This window comes from Aedes albopictus, chromosome 2 (genome assembly GCF_035046485.1).
Source record: "Aedes albopictus strain Foshan chromosome 2, AalbF5, whole genome shotgun sequence".
Lineage (NCBI taxonomy): Eukaryota > Metazoa > Arthropoda > Insecta > Diptera > Culicidae > Aedes > Aedes albopictus.
The window spans coordinates 473,358,348-473,380,655 of record NC_085137.1 but is presented as its reverse complement, the minus strand read 5'-3'; the positions used below and the strand labels follow the sequence as shown (position 1 = coordinate 473,380,655).

Here is a 22,308-nt window from a genome sequence, read left to right as displayed (position 1 = left end):
CGTGCTTGTGGCGGAATTCCGACATGTCGGCCGAGACGGACACGACGACGCCAGGTCGACCATTAGGAGATGCCAAAAATGGTGTACCTACCGCCTCTACTGCGAGAACGAAATGCGAAGGTGGTTGCTGCTAATTGTCGCGTCGTCGTCGTCGCCGTTGTTGTCGAGGCTGCTGGTGGTTGTTAATGGTCACACAATAATGGCTGGACGAGCAGCGGTGACAGCAAAGCGGAAAAAGTCATTAAAATCACATTCCTATTGCTCAACTGGTGTCTCATAAGTGCCTTCAAGTGCGAAATTAACTGGCAGTATGTCAGCGCCAATGACCAGGGAAAAAAGTGCGGCTGGCGATGGAAAATTACGAGGGTGTAATATTTTTATGGCTTGTAAATTGTAATTACAGGAAAAAGGTGCATTTTATGAGTAAAGTATGAGTTTGGGACGATGTAATTGAACAGACTTGTTTTTCCACTGATGTATCTACTTAATTACCTGATGGAGTCTAAAAGTAGCATCCAAGTATCCACTAGTCATTTCTAAAAAAAAATAAGAAGGTGAGCTAATTTAGCTTAAAGACATCAACGGTACTGACGGGTTCAACAGTTTTGCTTGTCCTTTGGCATTGAGCAATTTATTAAGTCTCTAGAAGAATATCTCAGAGAATTCCTAGAGAAATCTCTGAAAGAATCTCTACAGGATCCTCTGGAGGAATTCCTTGAGAAAACCCAAAATAAGTATCTGGATTAATTTCTAGAGAAATTCACAGAGGAATTGTTGGCCAAATACCTGGAGTAGCTTCTTGAGAGATCTCTAGAAGAATCCTTACAGAAACTAGATCAAGCAAAAGCTGGAAGAAGGATTGTCTAAACAATTCCCAACAACAATTCTTGAATGAATCTCTAAGGAAATTTATAGGTACCTAGAAAGATTCCTAGAGAAATCTACGGAGGTTCCCAACAGAAATTTCTTGAGATTTTTTTTTTGTTAAAGAGACTTTAAAGCTAGAGGTTCATTTGCCTCTGACCGAAAGGGATTTCTGAAGGAATTCAAGCAGAAAGTTGAAAAGGAGCCTCAACAGAAATTTTAGGAACGATTTTAGGAAGAATCTCAAGAGGAATCTTAAACCTTTGGAGCCGGAGGGGTCATATATGACCCCAACATTGAAACGGCTGTATAAATTCACACATTCAATAAAATAGAATACTGTTCTCGGCAATGATGTTGGAAATTAAGTTCTTTATTAGGAAAATTAGAATATTTGCATTTGAAACTTCACTGATAATCTAGAACATCCTGGACAGCATAAAGTTTGGAGAAACGAAATAATTGAAATATGTACCAGTTGTTCTAAAAGCTGAATTCGGATATGGATTACGTTCATAGACATTCATTTAGCCTTCGTCATGAATATCAAAAAGTATTTTATATTCTGGGATACAATAGGTCTTTCAAACTATCCTGTAGTAAAGTCATTCGAATCAACAAGAATAATTTTATGTGTTTTCGCCATAACCAATGGCCTAACATAATCTACTGGGATCCATGAAGCTCTTGAAATCTTAAATGTCATTTATAGACACGAAAGGGATATTCCAGGTCAACCAAACTACCTTGGAGTTCAGAACTTGAAGTCTGCATTTGTAACAGTAACCATATCTGTTATGCTGAGTAACGTTGCATAATCAACCTAGGTCACTGGACCAATCTGAAGTCTACTTGATATTAGTATAAACCTTTGGGACATTCAGGGTCGTCCAAACTGTCCTGTAATGAAATCCTTCAAGTCTACACGAATACCCTTATGTGTTGTTGCCATACATAATAACATTGCATAATCTGTTGAACTGCTGGGATCTATGAAGGTATTGCAATCTCAAATGTCATTTGGAGACACTTAAGAAATATTCCAGGTCAGCCAAACTATCTTGGAGTTCAGAATTTCAGGTCTACACTTGAACCAGCAGCCATTTCTGATATACTGAGTAACGTTGCATAATCCAATCGCGGTTACTGGACCAACCTGAAGTCTACTATATATCATTATTAACCTTTGGAACATTATGGGTCATCAAAACTGTCCTGCAGTTTAGCAGTAACCAAGTAGTAAGTTTAAGCAGTAAGTAAGTCCTGACAGCAACAGAAGTTATTCTTCCAATGAGCTGTAACATTACACATCCAATTGTAATTTGTAATCCCCCTGGCATTTCATGAGTCATTGCAAGATAGTTTTGAAATATTCCAGATCAACCAAACTACTTCGGAAACCATAGCTTCAGATCTACTCTAGTGATAATAGCTTTTGCCAGCTCGTTACGTAATGTTACATTCACTGTATTTACCAAAGTTGTTCGAGGATGTAAAAGTGTTGTTACTGTAACCACTGCAACAGGAAGTGATTACGTCCACAACCAAACAGGATACATGAACCTCTTAACTCACAAGGGCCACATCATGATAGATTTGTGATAATTTAGGTCATCCAATCTTTCATCGAGTACACAACTTTCTACACTTGAATGCTAACCTACTACACTAAATTTTGATTCATAATGAAACATATATTGTCATTGGGTTGAGGATTTCACCTGTTGATGAATAAACAATATGAAAACAACCATATTTACTCATATGTTTCAAAGACTAGTAGGCATTGTTCGGTACCTTTGTAAAATATAAGGTTGTTCAAAATTTATTAAACTTTTTTTTTTGAAATCTGCATTCGTTGTTGTCATTATTTGTGCTATGAAAAGTTACGTTACCTAGTCAAACCCACCCAAATCCGTGAACTTCTGTGAACTTCTGTGAAGCTTCCATTCTAATTTTGAGGTATTTCAGGATTACTAAACTTCCCTACAACTAAGAACTTTCAGCTTCAGGCAGAAAATTGACGCTTGTTTAAAACAATAATACACATGGTTGATTTTCAAACTGAGAATTTACTTATTTTAAAGTTATATTTCATTGTTTTTATTTAGAGTTTATCGATAAAAACAACCAAACAACCATAATTTCATAAAACGAAAAACTTTATTTGTTTCTCTAAATTGGGGACCATAAATATTACCCGGAAGCACTCACACATCTTTAAAATGCTTACCCCAACATTGCCACAACGAATAAGGTGTAACAAATCCATCACGCCAACTTCCAAGTGCAGTTTTGGCCGTGATGGATAACGCGCAGGTACTCACGACAGCATCCACAAAAAGTTGGTCGGTTTTGCCTTTTTTGTCTTTTTTTAGTCGTTCTCCTTCCCATCCGCTTGCCGACGATCTAAAAATAGATTTCCGAGCTGCTGCAGTTGCTGCCGTCACCAACACAATCACATGCCGGGTTTGTTAGTGGCAAAAGTGCAGTCGTTTAAAACAATCCATTATTTTATGTTGAAACAACCAAATCTCTGATTGTTTCATCAAACTGTCAAAAATTTCGACAAATGTAAATTATTGTATAATTAAACAATGGAACAGTTCAGTTCAAACTAGAAATCAGTTTGTCGCTATAGTAAACTGGAAAATCGGTTGATTTAAACTAAAATTTAGTTGTGTTTACAATTTATTTTTTTATGTGTAAAGTGAAGATGTGACGAAGCCACATCTCGAGCACAAATCTGAAGACAAATGTGGGACGCGGCTAAGTATTATGGTGAAGAATTATTGATTCAGTTGTATTATAATTGTTATTAGCACTAAATAAGTTAAATAGATACAATAATTAGGGTTGGTAATGTTTTGCAACTCAAAACAGCAAAAAACAGGGATTATTACGGCTGTAGACTCCATGTTGTATGTTGTCCATATTGCTGGACAGTGTGAATGATGCTGAATATCCCGAAGCTTTGTCATTGTCTCTGATTGTATTCTTCTGTAAGTTCCAGTAAGTATAATAGGTTTTACAACATAACTCTAAATAACCAAAACCAAAACATCAATTGGGTTTGTAAATTAAGAAAAAACATATCGATTTTTTGATTTAATACGAAAGAGCACCTTTTTCTGAGCCACTTTGATTTTTTTTTCAGGTTTTTAGAATTTTATTCTGATACCTTAATTCAATTTCAAAGAGATTTTTTGAAATCACCTTTTGACAGCTGGGTAACCGTTTGACAGCTCCACCCAGTACTAAATGCGACGAGGGGTGATTCGACAAATCGCTCCCATACAAACTTCAAATTGATTTTTAACGCGCGCCATCAAGCAACCCAAACTGCAGCGCGCTCGCGCTGCATACGACGAGCGAGGTTTTTTGGTAGTGTTGTACTTTTTACAACAGCGCGCGCGCTGAAGGGTTAAATAGGTTCCCGGGCACCAAAATTCATGAAAATTTGGATTTCGGCTCAATTTTGCATGCAGATTCAGAATAAGGAATTATCTCAACACTGCTAAAGAAGCCAATTGCCAGCGCTGTAAATAATCTGTTTTTAAAACTTTTAAAACGGCAAATATCAAACACATCTATCTACTTGAATTTTATATTTAACCCAACGCCGAAAAGAGTTCCCAGGAACAAATCGATTTTTCTTTTCATATTTTCCCTCCATACAGCTTGTCTCGCCGACAAATAACCTTGTTTTCCGGCCACACGAGCTGATGCATATATTCTCATAATCCAATTCCCCGAAACACCAGAACCAAAACAAACTCCTAACCAGCGGAAAATAGAGAGGAAACCATCAATATTTAGAACTTGTTTATCTATTTCCAATCCTGTTGGCACTCTTGACTGGACCCATCCCGCCAAAAAAGCAGGAAAAAAAGAACCCGTTCGGCTGTTTGGCACACAATTCTAAATCCGATTGAGTTTTCAGCTCGTGTTTATCGGGGATGCCAGAAACAGCGTGTGTCTTTGCGCTGCAATTGTTTGTCGACCTACGACCACCACCACCCAACGATAGAAAGTGGACTTTCTTTATATTGTTGCACTTCCGTCTTGCATATCGCATATAGGGTGGTGTTTTTTTTTTTTGCTGTTGGGCCTTTTGTCGACGGCGGCGGCGACGACAACCAGGACGACCAACGCTCGGTTTGAGCTGTTTATGGGCGGCGTTGGACCATGAGTTTTGTAACTTTACGAGCGACGCTTTTTTCTGCCCCATTGCTGCTCGTGTCTCCTCGTGTGCGAGGACTGAGTGGGAAATTTTTGCATTCGATTGCATTTTTAACCGGATGCACGGAGGGAAAATATTTTTCATGATGCCTATGTTGGCTTTATTGGTTAAATGTACCAAGTAAACGGTTAATGGTTCAGTTAAGACGTACATATGTGTAAAACATTATTTTGGATCGTTCCTTTTTTATTTTTCTCCTATTTTTTATTTTTTTTACTTTTTTTTACTTTTGCTATTTTACAGCAAATTATTAAATTTTTCATCTTCTTGAAATAACGATTCAACAAAACACAAGCTTTTAATATTGATACCAGATCACCACTTATGTATTCTCATCCAAACAAAATCAATTCAAATCAAATAAAAAATAAAATAAAAAAAAACGTTTTTTTTTATTTGATTTTTTATTGTTTTTTTTTTTTTGAAAAATAATACAGCAAACGAACGTCTTATGAATTTGTAAATACGTGTAAAGAAAATTCTTTGCATTAATTTCAGATTGCCCATCTCAGTTTTAATTTGTTATTATGTTTATTTTTTTATTATTTCATTCAATTTTTTTCTAAAGAATATTTTATAAAAATATCTTAAATATCCAAATTTTTCTACATTTTTCCACTTCTTAGCAACATGGACAGAATCTACAACTCAGCTAAATGCTCTATGCATTCTCTCACAATTATTTACTGAAACCATTTACGCCGTCTGATCATGTCTGCATTCGTATATTTTGGGTTGGATATACTCTATGCCCATGGAAGTTGTTCAAGATCTTGGACGGTTTGGGAAACGAACCCTTCAGACATAGTGAGCTTGATGAAGATCCGCAAATTTATCCTTCTCGGAAGGCTTTAAAAAATCTTTTAAAACTTTTTCTACAGGTGTTTGAATCGGACGTAAGAAACATGGCAACGGATCCTTCACGCTGTGAAAAGATTTAGAATCGAAAAAAGTTGATCAAGTTTCGCCAAGCGAAGGCAACTTTACGAGCGGAGTACTTCGTCGTTTCATATGGGTGGGAGACCTTGAAAGTGGTTCAAAATATTACCGAATTAGCGCATGAAATATAAAATTTTATTGCTTAACCTAACCTCGTTTACCGAAATGCTATCATCCGTAGCTGTGTGAATGGCCGGAGGCGCAAAATAGAGTGTGAAGCTCATTTAGGACTATTCTCACTCCATTACTAGCAGTTTCAGTGTTGGTTTGGTGCGAGCAAATAACCCGCACAGGAAGTGGGCAATGTGTTTGAATGGGGAGAAGTGTAAATGGTGCCTTGAATAGCGAAACTAACCATTTCAAAGTGTTCAAACTCTGCAGTAAATCGTATAATCGTTTCTCAACCTTCATTGACATGAGAGGTATTTTTTTTCTACGAACAATTTTCCGTATCGCCCTCAACCCATTCGGCACAGAAAGGAATGTTACAACCGCACATCCTGTTCGTGCTTGCCACCTAAAATGACCGTCTCGTCGCTATCCAACTCATTCCCGTTTTCCACCTTCGCAATAACGACCAAGTGGGAACCTCTTTTCCCGATTTTATTATTGCCCGCGTACACACGTTTTCCAATTGAGAGGCACCGTAACGAGGCTACACAGCAAAAAAAAAGCTAAAATTCAAAATCTAACTGGAGAAAAAAGGAAAGTTTTGGTAGTAATTCAAACACGATTGGTCCCCGAAGTGACAGTTGTTCTCAATCACTCTCGATCAACTCAATAAACTATAGAGATCAACTTGACACAAGTTTTTTTTTGCCACTTGGTATCTATTATTATTATTTTTGCTGTGCTTTCTGCAAACCCACCTTCAAACAACACATGCAACAGCAACATCCCGAGTCGTGCTGAAAGGATTGCACGCAGCTAGTCACTTACTAGGTATAGGTAGGTAGTAACTGGAGCTCCCCGACGGGAGTGCAGTGCACAACCCAAAAACGATAGAAAAAGGACGAACGATTGTAGCCCGTAGGCCATTTGCTTGGCTCGAGCGAGCATCCTCCACCGACCGCGCGGACCGCATTCAAGCAGTCAGCCAATGCCAATATAATGGCATTTGAGCGTGAAACCATTGAACGAGTTAAGCACATCAGTGGCTGCTGGGTGCGCTCTCATGCCGCCCCGTGAAAGGTGGTTGCAATGTTGGAATTCAGTGTTTTTGATGTTTTGCCTGATGCTCTTCGAGTGCAACTGAATTGTTTCAAAGGATTGTTGTGATATGAATATCAATTAAGTCTCAGATACAGTTTCAGAGACGTTTCAATGCTTTTCAGGGCGTTTTAGGAAGTTTCCCAGGTAACCAATAAGCATTTGAATAAGCCGTATTTCTGTTTTATATCTGTATTTGACCTGCTTACTGCCGGATGATAGCAGTTCGACGGCTAAACTGTCCTATATTAGCAATTGAAATGCTACTTAAAATCTGACAGCAGTTATGTAGCATTTCAGATGCACGGTATGTTTTGGTCAACAAGCAGCATAACTGCTACATTAGTGCCATACAACTGCTAAGTGGGAGGAGTGATGCTGAACCCACAACACACTCCCACTTTTTAATTTACGTGCCCCGGATGTAGATGCCATTATGATTCGCTTGTCCTGTCATTTATAGAGTAGCAACTAAAAAAAACATGCTTTGGCTTTGGCTACTTTCCAATGCTCGATTTAATAATAAGCACATGCTGGGCACATAGCATATCTGAGGAAGCTACTGCCGGTGTAATATTCAAGCTTTAAATTGATCAAAAAACCAACGCACATTATCTAATCATCTATAGCTTACATCGTAGCGAGGCTCAGCACCATCGTCAACCCGAGGATCGAGGGATCAAATCCCAATTTCGCCGAAATCAGCAAAAAAAACAAGAACAGAATTTCGAAACGTGCCCCCAAGCCTTAAAAGTTGCACAGGAGAGTGAAGATAAAAATAGAAGAGAATGAGAGGCCGTAAAATGGAATGGGCAGGGGAAATTTTTTGTTTTTATTTTTGACAATCTGGGGGGTAGGAAATTAAAGCATTAAATCAGCCGTATATTTGGCCAAAACCTGCATTTAAGTAGCACTTATGGCGCATATGGGGCAAATAAGCATTTAATGACCTGCCGTAAAGGCGCATATAGTGCCGAATTAATGCCATTTTAACTGCTTATTGGTTACCTGGGTAATCTCAATATTTATTTATTCATTGTTTCAAATCAACGGATCTCATATGGATCTAATTGGCTTCTTTAACGGTGTTGAGATAATGCGATATTCTGAATCTGCATGTCAAACTGAGCCGAAATCCAAATTTTCATGAATTTTGGAGCCCGGGAACCTATTTAAAAATCAATTTGAAGTTTGTATGGGAGCGATTTGTCGAATCACCCCTCGTCGCAGTTTGTACTGGGCGGAGCTGTCAAACAGTTGCCCAGCTGTCAAAAGGTAATTTCAAAAAATCTCTTTGAAATTGATTTTAGGTATCAAAATAAAGTTCTAAAAATCTGAAAAAAATCATAGTGGCTCAGAAAAAGGTTCTCTTTCGTATAAAATCAAAAAATCAATACATTTTTCTTAATTTAAAAACCCAATTATTCTTGAGGTGAATGTCCAAAAGAAATCACAGATAAAATCTCATTCTTATATCTCAGAAGAAACTTCTTTAGAAATTTTACAAGGAATTTCTAAAACAATCTTCAAGAATGATAAGGAGAAATCCAAGAAAAACAATTTTGACGAATTTCACTAGGAACTTCTGGAGCAATCACAGAAGAAATTTATGAAAGAACTCTAGGAACAAAATTCGAAAAATATAACCTAGAAATGCCACAGAATGATTGCTTGAGCAAATTTTCGAAAAACTCCAGAAAATTCCTAAAAATAGAGGGATCTCAGATTGAACTTCCGACCGAACTTCTGTAGCTATTTTGGAACATCTTTTTTGGAATAATTGCAGAACTATTTCCTGAAAAATATCATAGAAGACACTCAATGAGAAATCGCAAAACTCCTTGAGGAATCTCAGAAGTTACTGTTTGACTCAAGGATTAATTCGATATTCTTTTATGATTCTTCAAGAAGAGTTTCTGAGATACTCAAGATAGTTTTCCTGAAATTCAAAAATTACTTCTAAGACTGGGCGAATAAGTTCTTTCTTAGATTACACCTGGAATTCCCACAGGAGATCCTTCTCGAGTTCCTCGTGTAGTTCGCTGTAGTATTTTACTGGAGATTTTTCGTGAAATCTGTGATGGAACTTCTCTAGAGATCCAAGAAACATTTCTGGAGAAATCTGAGAGGAAAGTACTTAAAAATTATAAGGAAACGCATCTACTGGAGGTATCTCGAGAGAAATATCAAAAGAAATCTCAGAAAAAAACCTCAATCTGACATCTCAGAAGAAACATTTGTCTCCATTTTACAATAAATTCCTGAAACAATCCTGAAGAGTGATTAGGAGACATCCAAGAAAATCAATTTTTACGATTTTCACGAGGAACCTCTGGAGCAATCACAGAAAAAAGCAAAATCAGGGATTTGAAAAAAGCATCTTGAAATGCCACAAAATGATTGCTTGAGAAAATTTTCGAAGGAACTCCAGAAGATTCCTGAAAAATAGAGGGATAACAAATGGAACTTCCGACCGAAGTTCTGGAACTATTTCGGAATAACTATCTGGAAGAATTGCAGAAGTAATTCCTAAAAAAAAAATACCATAGAAGAAACTCGAGAAAAAATAGCAGACAAAACTCCTTGGGGAATCTCAGAAGTTACTGTTTTATTCAAAAGGACCAATTCGAGGAATGCCAGATATTCTTTTGTGATTCTTCAAGAAGAGTTTCTGAGATGCTCAAGATAGTTTTGGAATTCAAAAATTTCTTCATAGACTTAGCCAATAAATTCCTTCTTAGATTACACCTGGAATACCCACAGAAGATCCTTCTCGAGTACCTGTGGAGTTCGCTGTGGTATTTTACTGGAGATGTTTCATGAAATCTGGGAACTTCTCCAGCAATCCATGATAAATTGCTGGAGATATCTAAGAGGAAATTACTTAAAAATTATAAGGAAACACACTGGAGTTATCTCGGAAGAAAGTCCAAAAGGAAACCCAGAATAAACCCTCATTCTGATATCTCAGAAGAAGCATCTGTCAAAGTTTTACAAGAAATTCCTGAAACAATCCTGAAGAATGTTTAGGAGAAATCCAAGAAAAACAATTTTGACGAATCTCACGTGGAACTTCTGGAGCAATCACAGAAGAAATTTATGAATGAACTCCAGAAAAAAAACCGGGAATTTGAAAAAAATAATTTTGAAATGTTACAAAATGATTCCTTGAGCAAATTTTAGAAGGAACTCCAGAAAATTCCTAGAAAAATAGAAGTTTCTCAGATGGGATTTCCGACAGAACTTCTGGAGCTATTTTGGAACATCTTGTTGGAAAAATTTCAGAAGTAATTCCTGAAAAATATTATAGAAGGAACTCAAGGAGAAATCGCAGACAAAACTCCTTGAGGAATCTCAGAAGTTACTGTCTGACTCAAAATGACCAATTTGAGGAATGCCAGAAGAAATCGCAAACCTCAGAAGAAATTGTACGAGCAATTCCAGAAGAAAGTCCAAGAGCTACCCTAGAATGTCAAAAAACATTGTGGAATAACTACAAAACGAATTCTTGAAAAATCCCAGGAAAAACACACCAGCAAGCAAATTCACCACCAGAAGCAAGTTCTTAAATACTTAAAAAAAAGTCTACAAGGAACTTCTAGGGAAATCTAAGAAAGATCTTCAAGACATATACCAGTGAAATCCGATGAGGAAAATCCCAGAAGCCAATCCTGGGAAAATCTCTAAAGAAAATCCAGGAGAAATCCCAAAAAGATTTCTGTGAAGGTTAACAGTAGGACTTTCTAGAAGAATACCTTGAGAGAAGAAGAAATGTCTTGAGAAGTTTAAGAAAAATGCCGGAAAAATCGCAGCCCTAACTCTAAATAATCCTAATAATCAAAATGAAACCTTTTTGTTGCTTGATAAGCTAAAATAAGATCACCAGAAGAAATTTAAGAAAGAACTTTTGGGAAAAGTCCTACTAAGAACTTCTTAACAAATCTCAGGACTTTATTGGGGATTTCCAGAAAAAATATCTTGGCAAATCAAAGAAGAAATTCAAGAAAGAAATTCCAGACGAAAGTCCAGGAGGAATCATAGGAAGAACTCTTGGACAAATATCAATAGTTCATGATAAAATCCCAGTAATAAACCAAGAGAAGTACCTAAACGAGTTTCTGGAAGGAGTATTCCTGAAAAAAAAAACTTCTTGAGTGATCTCTGTAGGAGCTCCTTAAGAACTTCAAGAAGCAACTTGTTGAGAAATCACGGAGGATATCTTTCTAACCCTAGAAGCGATCTCTGTTAAATACCAGAAGGAAGTTCAGGAGAAATCCAAAAAAGTATTCAACGGAATTTCAGAAATTCTAGAAAAAAAACTGGAGGTCTTCTACAAGGAATTCCTGAATAAATCTCAGGAAGAGAACCAGAAGAAACTTCTGTAAAAGTTTTGGAAGGATCTACAATGCAAGTAAATGCATAAGATGGGGTACGTGGCGTAGTTCATTGCACATTCGCTTCATCGGCGGATGGTCATCTGTCTGATTCCTATTCTGGATGATTGCCAATAGAAAAATTGCGATGAAAGAATGTATGAAACTAAATGATGTATAATAATCATCGGGTACATATATAGAAGAATTTCTGGGATAACCGCTCGAGCACTTTTTAAAAATGTTTCTTGAATACTTTCTGTAGGAGTTTTTAAAGGACATGATTCCTTGAAAAATTACTGAAAAAAAATCATGTTACACTTTTTTACCATATTACTTCTAACAATGTCTTAAGAGATTCTTGGAATACTGCAAAAATCTTTGAAGATATTTCCGAAAGAAAGGCTGAGAAATTTTGGTGGAAATCACATTATTAATAAATTTCTGGAGGATTTTGATTTTTTGAAAAAAAATGTGTAGTCGATTTTTTGTAGAAAATTTTGGAAAAAATCAAGAAAGAAGTCTTGGAGGGGTCTCTGAAGGAAAAGGAAAATCCATTAAGAAATCAAAGAGGATTTTTCGAAGAAATTCCTGGAGGAATATCCGCAAACATTCTTGGAAATATCCGATGAATTGTCCAGTAGATTTTTTTTAGAATTCTACGTTTCAGCAGTATTTTGACATTTTTTTTAGAATTTTAAAATTTTTAGAATAATTTCTTAAGGAAAATCCCTCATGAAATTGCAGAACGATATGTTTAGAAGAATTTCCGAAGGAACCCGTAAGGAAATTTCTAGAGGTATTTTTGGAAGAAATCTTGAAAAAATGTTTGACCTAAAGGAAGCCAAAAGAGACAATCTCTGAATGAATTTCAGAAGAAACCGAGATAGAGAGTTTGTGAAACACTCTCTGAGAGAATCTTTGCAAACATAATCTGAATTAGTTTCTGGAGGAGTTTTTGGAAGAATCTTTGGAACAATGAGTAAAGAAGACTATTGTTTAAGGAATGTGTTATAAATTTCTCTGAGAATCTCTGGTAGAATTCCGGAAGGAACCGTTGGAGCAATTACTGAATTTTGGAACATGTTATGGTTTTAGGATAACGTGCCTCTGGAGCCGGCCTTCTGAACATGTTCTGAAGGAAATCCTGGAGTAATTTGTAAAGGAATCCATGGAAGATATTCTAACAGACTTCCTAGAGGAGTTTGAGAATTCATGAATTTTTTTATGAAGGGATTTACGAAAGGTTTTCTTAGGGAATGAATCCATGGAGACGTTCATGAAAGAAAAAGGATTTTCTTAAGTTATCCTTTAAGATGTCTTCAAAACTTCTGGATAAATTTCTGAAGGTAACTCTAGGAAAAAATGTTGTAGGAATTCCAAATTTATAATTTTTTAGAGGAATCCCTGGGTGGTATACCGAAACACTTTTATATCGGAGGTGTTTGGGGCTGTCCATAAACCACGTGGTCATGAGGGGGGGGGGGGGGGTTCGGCCACTGACCATTTTGTATGGACAAATAAAAATTTTTGTATGGACTAATGACCACGCGGGGGGGGGGGGGGAGGTGTTGAAAAGTCCCAAAAAATGACCACGTGGTTTATAGACAGCCCCTTTCCGGAAAAGTCCATGAAGCAATTCTTAAAACATTTCATGGAAGTTTTCTAGAGGAATCCACGGAAAAACTTCTGAAGGAATTTCTAGAAGATTTTGTGAAGAGAGCTGAGAAATTGTTAAAATACATAATCATGCAGGAATTTCTGAAGCAATCTATGCAAGATTTACTGAAACTATCCTTGGGGATATGTTTGAACTTAAGGTTTTCCGAAAATAATTTACGGAGGATTTTATAAAAGAATATATGCTACACTTTTTTAGGCAACCTTTTCTGAAGAAGTTCTGGAAGAGGAACCGATAGAGGAATTTATAAAGAAAATTTTAAAAGATTTTTTTTTTTAATTTCTGGAAGAGTTTGTTTTTAAGGTTTTCCTGTTTTTTATGAAATCACAGAGATAATGTCTGAAGGAATCCCTAGAAGATCAATTTTCTGAAAAATCACCAATAGGGCTGAAAGTTTCTGAAATTAAGACAAATCAATCAATGTAAAATCACCGAGAGGAGTTTTTGAAATATTTCCTAGAGGAATTTCTGATCAAATCTCTGGATAGAAATTTCCAAAGAAATTTCAGAAAGATTTTTGGAAAGATTTTTCTGAAGAATGATTGTAAGATTTTCCAATGTAATTCTTTGAGAATTTTCTAGATAAATTCTGGAGGAATCCTTCAAAGAATTTGTTTCTGCATTGAAAAAAAAAATCCTTTGATTTCTTTTAACATTTATGTAAAAATCCATAGTATAATTTCTGAATGCACATTTGAGGAATTTCTAAAACTATCCCTAAAAAAGAATTATCGTTGGAACATATTTTGGAAGAATCCGTTAAGGTACAGGGGATGGCCAAAATGTTTGGGATAGGCAACTTTTTTTTCTCTCACAAAAAAGTTCAACATGCTATAACTATTAACCCTCTAATACCCAATCCCGCCTTTAGACGGGGTATAGTTTGAGCATTTTTGTAATTTTTGTTTCGAGGGAAATCAAAATTTTTATATTTTTGGCTGATATTTAGGACTGTTTTGTATATCTCAAAATGGTTTTTGGTGTATTTTAATACGTATTTACATTTTTCAAAAATCATTGAAAAATTGATGTTTTGGTCACCTATTAAAAATCATTGTTAATTTTGTATTGAATCGCTACAATTAACATATTTAAAATTTTTCCCAAACCTCTCTATCCTTGTTTAATAGTTTAAGGGGGTCGAATACACTCTAAAATTATTTTCCATAAAATTACACGGAAAATAAAATTTTATATGAAAAAAAATAAAAATAAAAATATTTCAACAATAATCATAAAATCTCAAAATGTTTTCATCTCAAAAAATCCGTATCCCAAATAGGCTTCCAGGAAAAATATAAAAGTGTGGGGGTGTTCAAAACTAAAAATTAGAAAAATCAAAAACTGAAATTTACAAAATCGAGAATTAAAAAGAATCATCTTCCAAAACATGTTTAGATCGATTTTAGATGACGAAAAATGATATTTAGATCAAAATCAAAAATTTGGGTATTAGAGGGTTAATAGAGTTCATCAAAAAATCTCAAATTTCGACTGTTTGTCAACCTATCATATGTGCATCATTGGTACAAATTTGGGCTCGATTGATTAATAATTCGCAAAGTTAGAACCGTTCGGGTAAAACACTATTTTTCAGACATCTCATTTTTGAGCTGTCATATCTCGGAAACCAGTGAACCGAATTGAATTCAATTTTGAACGTACACTAACAATATGTAAATGCTTCACAAACTATTTAAACATAGATACTTTTTAAACGTTGAAAAAAATTATCATGGATTGACACTTTTTGGATTTTTCCCGAAAAATTTAATTTTTTTACATCAATGTAAATAAATTTTAGTGTTGATATCCAAAGATTTTCCACTCCTGTTATCTATAATCAGGTATATTAGAGCCTATTAAGATTGAAGGGAGAACACATTTAGTAATTTTTGTGAGGTATTGTAAATTTGACTTATTTTCCTCTATATGGGTAAGAAAAATTTCAACCCGGTATAACTTGATTGGCCGTGAGAAAATATTACATTTTATAAAGTCGTATTGAGTATCAATATATTGTTGATAAACGTTAAAAAATTCGTTCAATTCGGTTCACTGGTTTCCGAAATATGACAGCTCAAAAATGAGTTGTCTAAATAATAGTGTTTTACTCGAACGGTTCTAACTTCGCGAAAAATTATTCAATCGAGTCAAAATTTGTACCAATGATGAACATATAATAGGTTGACAAACAGTCAAATTTGAGATTTTTTGATGCACTCTATGAAAAGTTATTGCATGTTGAATTTTTTTGTGGGAGAAAAAAAGTTGCCTATCCCAAACATTTTGGCCATCCCCTGTATATCTATAAGAAATTCTAAGGAAATCCTTGTAGAAACTGCCGAATGATTCCCTGGAGAAAATTCCGAAAACAAATTTGGAAGATTTTCTGAAAAAAAAAATCGCAACAATTTCCGAAAGGACTGTCTAGCGGAATCTCTGGAGAAATTTCTGAATCAACGTCAAGACAAAAAAATCTCAAAAATCCCTGAAAGAACTTGTGAAGAAACTCGAGGAGAAATTGCTGAAGATATGCATGCAAGTTTTCATAAAAAAATCTCCTTATAAAACTTCTGTAGAAATTCCATATGGAACTTGCCTGGCTGAAGCAGCCCACGGAAGATTTTTCAGAAGAATCCTTCGAAACATTTCTGAAAATGGCATTTTCTGAGGAAATTCCTGGATACAATTTTTGAAAAAAAAATATGGTGAAATTCTTAGAGATATTCTTGGCGTTATTTTTGAATCAATCCTGAAACAATTGTTATTTAAAAAAAAAGACGAAAATTTATATGTGTTTAAAAATGATATAATTTTAAATTTTTTTCTTAATGTACATTTGAATTTTAAGATTTTAGAAAATAACAGTAAAAAATTTAGCTCAGTCGGTATTTGATTATTCAACATAGAATCTCTGGATATATTTTGAAGTGCATGGATCCTCCAATCAGTTTAAAAATCAGTTATTTTCTAAATGTCAAACGGTTTACTGAACAAATCGTTCTTTACGTATAACCTTCGCCTTATAATTTCAACAAGAATCCACCCTCAAGGATACTCCTCATCCTCATTCAATAACACTAATCGGAAAATTGACTCACACCAAATAACCAACCAAATAACTGGTAAAAAACGCTCAATTTGTATCGTTCAAGTAAACCCCTCGGAAACTACTAACCTTAGGGAGAAAGTAAAAAAATAAAACCCAGCACAACACGCGAATAACAAGACTCCGTCCGTCCACCACCCAGCAGCACCCATCCAGCCAGCTAGTCAACCAGCACCGAGCGCACTGTAATCCAATAAAATATAAAACAATTCCTCCCAATATTAAACTCTTGACTCTTGATCTTTGGCAAAGCTTTTGGGAAACTTCCTCGTATAGAAACGAACGAAAGAAAAAAAAAACAAATGGAATTCGAACCGAACAACGTCTTACGTTCGTTCGTCGTAGCCGGCAGCCAGATTGTTTCAGTCAAGCAGGGCAGTACTTTTCTCTCGTTAGTTCACCCCCTACCCCCGTCGAATCTGCTCAGTGCACCCATCATCCACACTGAGCTGAGGGTGATGTCTGCCTGCCGCCACCATTTATCCAGTAAGTCCCGGGATGTGTTTTTTTTTTTACTTTTTTCTCTCTCGTTTGAAGACGGGGGCATTTACTCACCTCATTAGTATTCCACCGATGTCGCTGGGTTGGGAAATGGTCAGCCCGTGGTAAACTTTCTAAATTTTCCGGAAGTTTGATCGGTTCGCCATCTGTGCGGGAAGGATGAGAACAATGAGATGAAACGTTAGGTTTGGATTGAATCAGAGAATAATAAGGGTTTTAAAATATTTCAAGTCGAAGGGTTTTGGGATGAAGTCCAAAAACACACATTTTATATTCTTTAAGGCTGAAGAAAAGCATTATTGGCCATAATAAACGTTTTCAAGGTTGGGAACCTCTGCTGCAAAGAAAATTGAATGCAAGATAAGGGAAAATCGAAAAATTACGAGTATATGTGGAGTAAATTATACCAAATTATTATCCCGAGCACATATTCAAAGCTGGGCTTTTGCAAAAGCTGAGCCGAATAACTCAAGGCATTTGTTTTCCCGTTGCAAACAAAATGAGAGCATCAGCTTACACAACTTCATCAATCACAAACGAAAGCTTGAAACATTAACCACCACACCATCCAGCACTCATTCCATCAGGCAATTATTTTCAGATAGAGTAAAATTGATTGCACTTCTTAACGACTCTAATTCTAATTTTACGAGGTCGGATTAATGGCACTCGCGGTTGTGTTATTGTTGTCGAGAATTGGCCAAACTGGTCAAACAAATGGGAAACAAATGTCCCATTTTCATGTCCCGGCCGTGGTGGTGGGGCAGTTCCGCCAAATCACGGTGATGATGTGGAACGGGCGCGTCGAGCGCGGCAGGAAGTTCGGGGAAATAATTTATGTCACCTTCGAGGTGTGTAAACTTTCACTCTCGTTCACAACCCGGACATCGCTAACAAATCGAAGAATCGTGACCAGAGGTAGTAAATTCGTTGATTCGCGCTGCTTTGGTTTATGGGAGTTGGATGTTTAAAAGGCGTGAGGCCATTCAAAATGGGACCGTTGATATGGTGGGCTTGTCATAAGTAAGGTATTTATTATCACCCTCATGAGTGCCACTTTTTATTTTGTAACCTTAATAAACACATGGCTTCAATATACAAGAACTTATTTATTTCAAGAACATTACATGAACTCATTTATTTCAAATCACTCTCGACAAACAGGACAAATCTTTTCAGGATTGCTATATGTACGGCATTCTTGCAACACGCCCTGACCACCGTACCATTTCGGCTTTCCTCTTGGCTTTCCTAGATTCGCCGTAGAGCGCAGCAAGCTCGTGATTCGTACTTCGTCTGAACGTCTGTATGCTACCAAAGATCGTCCTTAGCAAACATCGCTCGAATACTCTGAGTGCCTGCAAGTCTTTCTCGAGCATGGTCTAAAAATGGCACTAATTTCCTTAATGGAGGATAACGTGTACCTCTGGAGCCGGCCTTCTAATGGTCTAAGTATCATGTTCGTAGAAGAATTCTGGACTTATTAGCATCTTGTACTTGGTACATTTGGAGCGGGAGAGAATCTTTTTTGGTCGCAGCTTCTAGAACCCTTCCGCTGCGGCCTCGCATCATGCGGCTTAATTTATTGTCAGTTGTTGCGTCAAATGACGGCTTCAAATCGATGAACATAAGATATTCATATGCCACACAAGTTCAGCTTATTGGACGCAGTTGCTCAATTTCCCTCAACAGCGGGGAGAAAAAATCTTATATTATCGGCGATTCTGGAAAATTTACCGTATCGTAAAGATCTGAGTAGTTGTAGACCGGCCATCGACGGAGCCGGCCTGACAATTTGCCAAGAACTAATTCGTAATTTTTTGGGCTGCAAAACGGTGAGTCGATAAGGAGAGCGTCCAATATAGCTCTGGTCCTCACAAGTTCCTACCTCATGCTTCCACGGGTCAAGCGATGACAAAGACCGCCAGCTAAGAATTGTGTGCTTAGCTGGTAGTGCAGCCTGGGCACTGTTGTCCTTCTGACTTCAGCTAGATTGAGGAGGTACGATCCGAGTGTCTGTTCACCAAGGAGGTGCGGCTCAAACAGCGTCTGTTCTGGCATCCAGCGGCTGAGTAAGAAACGCTGCACCACGGCCAGATAGATCTAAGGTGGTAGCCCCATCAGCGTGGTCGTCCCAGTGTTGGTTGGGACGTTAAACAGAACTGGCACGATGGCCCTCCGGCGAGACAGGAGTGTTGGCGTAGGCCCAATAAGCCACCCGTAAAAATCCCCATTGCGAATAACATAGGAGAAAATACGACTCGATACAATCGGCAAAGACCCACGCGACGAAATAAGGACTACGATTGGAAACTTGGAACATGGAATTGCAAGTCACTAGGTTTCGCAGGATGTGACAGGATAATCTACGACGAACTACATCCCCGCAACTTCGACATCGTGGCGTTGCAGGAACTTTGTTGGACTGGACAGAAAGTGTGGAAAAGCGGGCATCGAGCGGCTACCTTCCACCAAAGCTGTGGCATCACCAATGAACTGGGAACAGGATTTATAGTGTTGGGCAAGATGCGACAACGTGTGATCGGGTGTCAGCCGATCAACGCAAGAATGCGCATGTTAAGAGTTAAGGACCGTTTCTTCAACTACAGCATCATTAACGTCCACTGCCCACACGAAGGAAGACCCGATGACGAGAAAGAAGCGTTCTACGCGCAGTTAGAGCAAACATACGATGGTTGCTCGCCGCGTGACTTCTTCCCCCGCAAAGATATCCACAAAGCCACCTGGAGATCCCCCGACCATCAAATGGAAAACCAAATCGACCACGTTCTAATCGACGGTAAATTCTTCTCTGATATAACCAACGTCCGCACATACCGCAGTGCGAATATAGATTCGGATCACTTAGTCGCTGTATGCATGCGCTCAAAACTTTCGACAGTTATCACCACGCGTCGAAGTCGAACGCAGCGGCTCAACATCGAGCAACTTCGTAACGTAGAAGTGGCTCAAGACTACGCGCAGCAGTTAGCAGTGGCCCTACCAACGGAAGAGCAGCTTGGCGCAGCTACACTTGAAGATGGCTGGAGGGACATCCGATCCGCCATAGCACTAGGCTTCGCGACTCCGAATCACAAAAACGACTGGTACGACGGCGAATGTGAACAGTTGAAAAACGAGAAGAATGCAGCATGGGCGAGAATGCTGCAACACCGTACGAGAGCGAATGAGGCACGTTACAAACAGGCGCGGAACAGGCAGAACTCAGTCTTCCGGATGAAGAAGCGCCAGCAGGAAGAACGAGATCGCGAAGCGATGGAAGAGCTGTACCGCGCTAAGGACACACGAAAGTTCTACGAGAAGCTGAACCGCTCGCGCAGAGGCTTTGTGCCACAAGCCGACATGTGCCGAGATAATCACGGGAATATTCTCACGAGCGAGCGTGAGGTGGTCGAGAGGTGGCGGCAGCATTACGATGAGCACCTCAATGGCGACGTTGCAAGTACCGAAGGTGGCGTGGTAACAGATCTAGGAGTATGTGCACAGGACGAAAGACTTCCGGCCCCTGACCTTCAAGAGATTTAGGAGGAGGTTGGCCGGTTGAAAAATAACAAGGCCGCTGGAGCAGATCAACTACCAAGCGAGCTTCTAAAATACGGTGGAGAAGCACTGGTGAGAGCACTACACTGGGTCATTACCAAGATTTGGGAGGAGGAAGTATTACCGGAGGAATGGATGGAAGGTATCGTGTGTCCCATCTACAAAAAGGGCGACAAGTTGGATTGCGGGAACTACCGCGCGATAACACTACTGAGCGCTGCCTACAAGATACTCTCTCAAATTTTATGCCGCCGTCTATCACCGATTGCAAGAGATTTCGTGGGGCAATATCAGGCTGGATTTATGGGTGAACGCGCTACAACGGACCAGATGTTCGCCATCCGCCAGGTGTTGCAGAAATGCCGCGAATACAACGTGCCCACACATCACTTGTTCATCGATTTCAAATCGGCGTATGATACAATCGATCGAGAACAGCTATGGCAGATTATGCACGAATACGGATTCCCGGATAAACTGATACGGTTGATCAAGGCGACGGTGGATCGAGTGATGTGTGTAGTTCGAGTATCAGGGGCACTCTCGAGTCCCTTCGAATCTCGCAGAGGGTTACGGCAAGGTGATGGTCTTTCGTGCTTGCTGTTCAACATTGCTTTGGAAGGTGTAATAAGAAGAGCGGGGATAAACACGAGTGGGACGATTTTCACGAAGTCCGTTCAGCTGCTTGGTTTCGCCGATGATATTGATGTTATTGCTCGTAAATTTGAGACGATGGCGGAAACGTACATTCGACTAAAGAGTGAAGCCAGGCGAATCGGATTAGTCATTAATGTGTCGAAGACAAAGTACATGATGGCAAAGGGCTCCAGGGAGGAATCACCGCGCCCGCCACCCCGAATTCATATCGACGGTGATGAAATCGAGGCGGTTGAAGAATTCGTGTACTTGGGCTCACTGGTGACCGCCGACAACGACACCAGCAGAGAAATTCAGAGGCGCATTGTGGCAGGAAATCGTGCTTACTTTGGACTCCGCAGAACTGTACGATCGAACAAAGTTCGCCGTAACACGAAATTAACCATCTACAAAACGCTGATTAGACCGGTCGTCCTCTATGGGCACGAAACATGGACCCTACGTGCAGAGGACCAACGCGCCCTTGGAGTTTTCGAACGGAAGGTGTTGCGTACCATCTACGGCGGAGTGCAGATGGAAGACGGGACTTGGAGAAGGCGAATGAACCACGAGCTGCATCAGCTGCTAAGAGAACCAACCATCGTCCATACCGCGAAAATCGGGAGGCTACGGTGGGCGGGTCATGTCATCAGGATGTCGGATAGCAACCCGACTTAAATGGTTCTCGAGAGTCATCCGACCGGTACAAGAAGACGTGGAGCGCAGCGAGCTAGGTGAGTCGACCAAGTGGAGGACGATCTGCGGACCCTACGCAGAGTGCGGAACTGGAGACAAACAGCCATGGACCGAGTGGAATGGAGGCGGCTACTATGTACAGCAGAGGCCACCCCGGCCTTAGCCTGACCGGTAAGGTAAGTAATTCGTAATTTAATAAGTAATAAACGACTGAAGATGATGTTGTGTTGCACTTTGTAGGCAACATTCAGAATGGTGATCGCTTGAAAGTTGTCACAAACCAGCTTGATACCTTTCTTGTAAATAGAGCAATCCTTCCACCCTTACCAGCTTCTTTGTAGATTTGCAACAGGTGAATGATTGATTGATTCTTATCATCCGCCATAGCCATTACTTCAACTGCCTTGATTGTCAGTTCCTATGTTCTCTTCGCAATTCAGGTGCTCGTCGATGTCGCTTCTCAATTTATATCGCCTTACTTTGGTCCGTAAAA

The 22,308-nt window shown here is 38.7% G+C and overlaps 1 protein-coding gene across 25 annotated transcripts in view; it reads right to left on the bottom strand.

Annotated features, from left to right (window-relative positions):
- The window catches only part of LOC109414816 (calmodulin-binding transcription activator 1), a 634,609-nt gene that overhangs the window by 114,879 nt on the left and 497,422 nt on the right, over positions 1–22,308 (bottom strand). For all 25 annotated transcript variants that reach the window (XM_062854066.1, XM_062854068.1, XM_062854075.1 and 22 more), the window contains one exon: positions 16,977–17,068. In XM_062854066.1, coding sequence (XP_062710050.1) covers positions 16,977–17,068 — 92 coding nt within the window. The remainder of the gene's footprint in view (positions 1–16,976; positions 17,069–22,308) is intronic.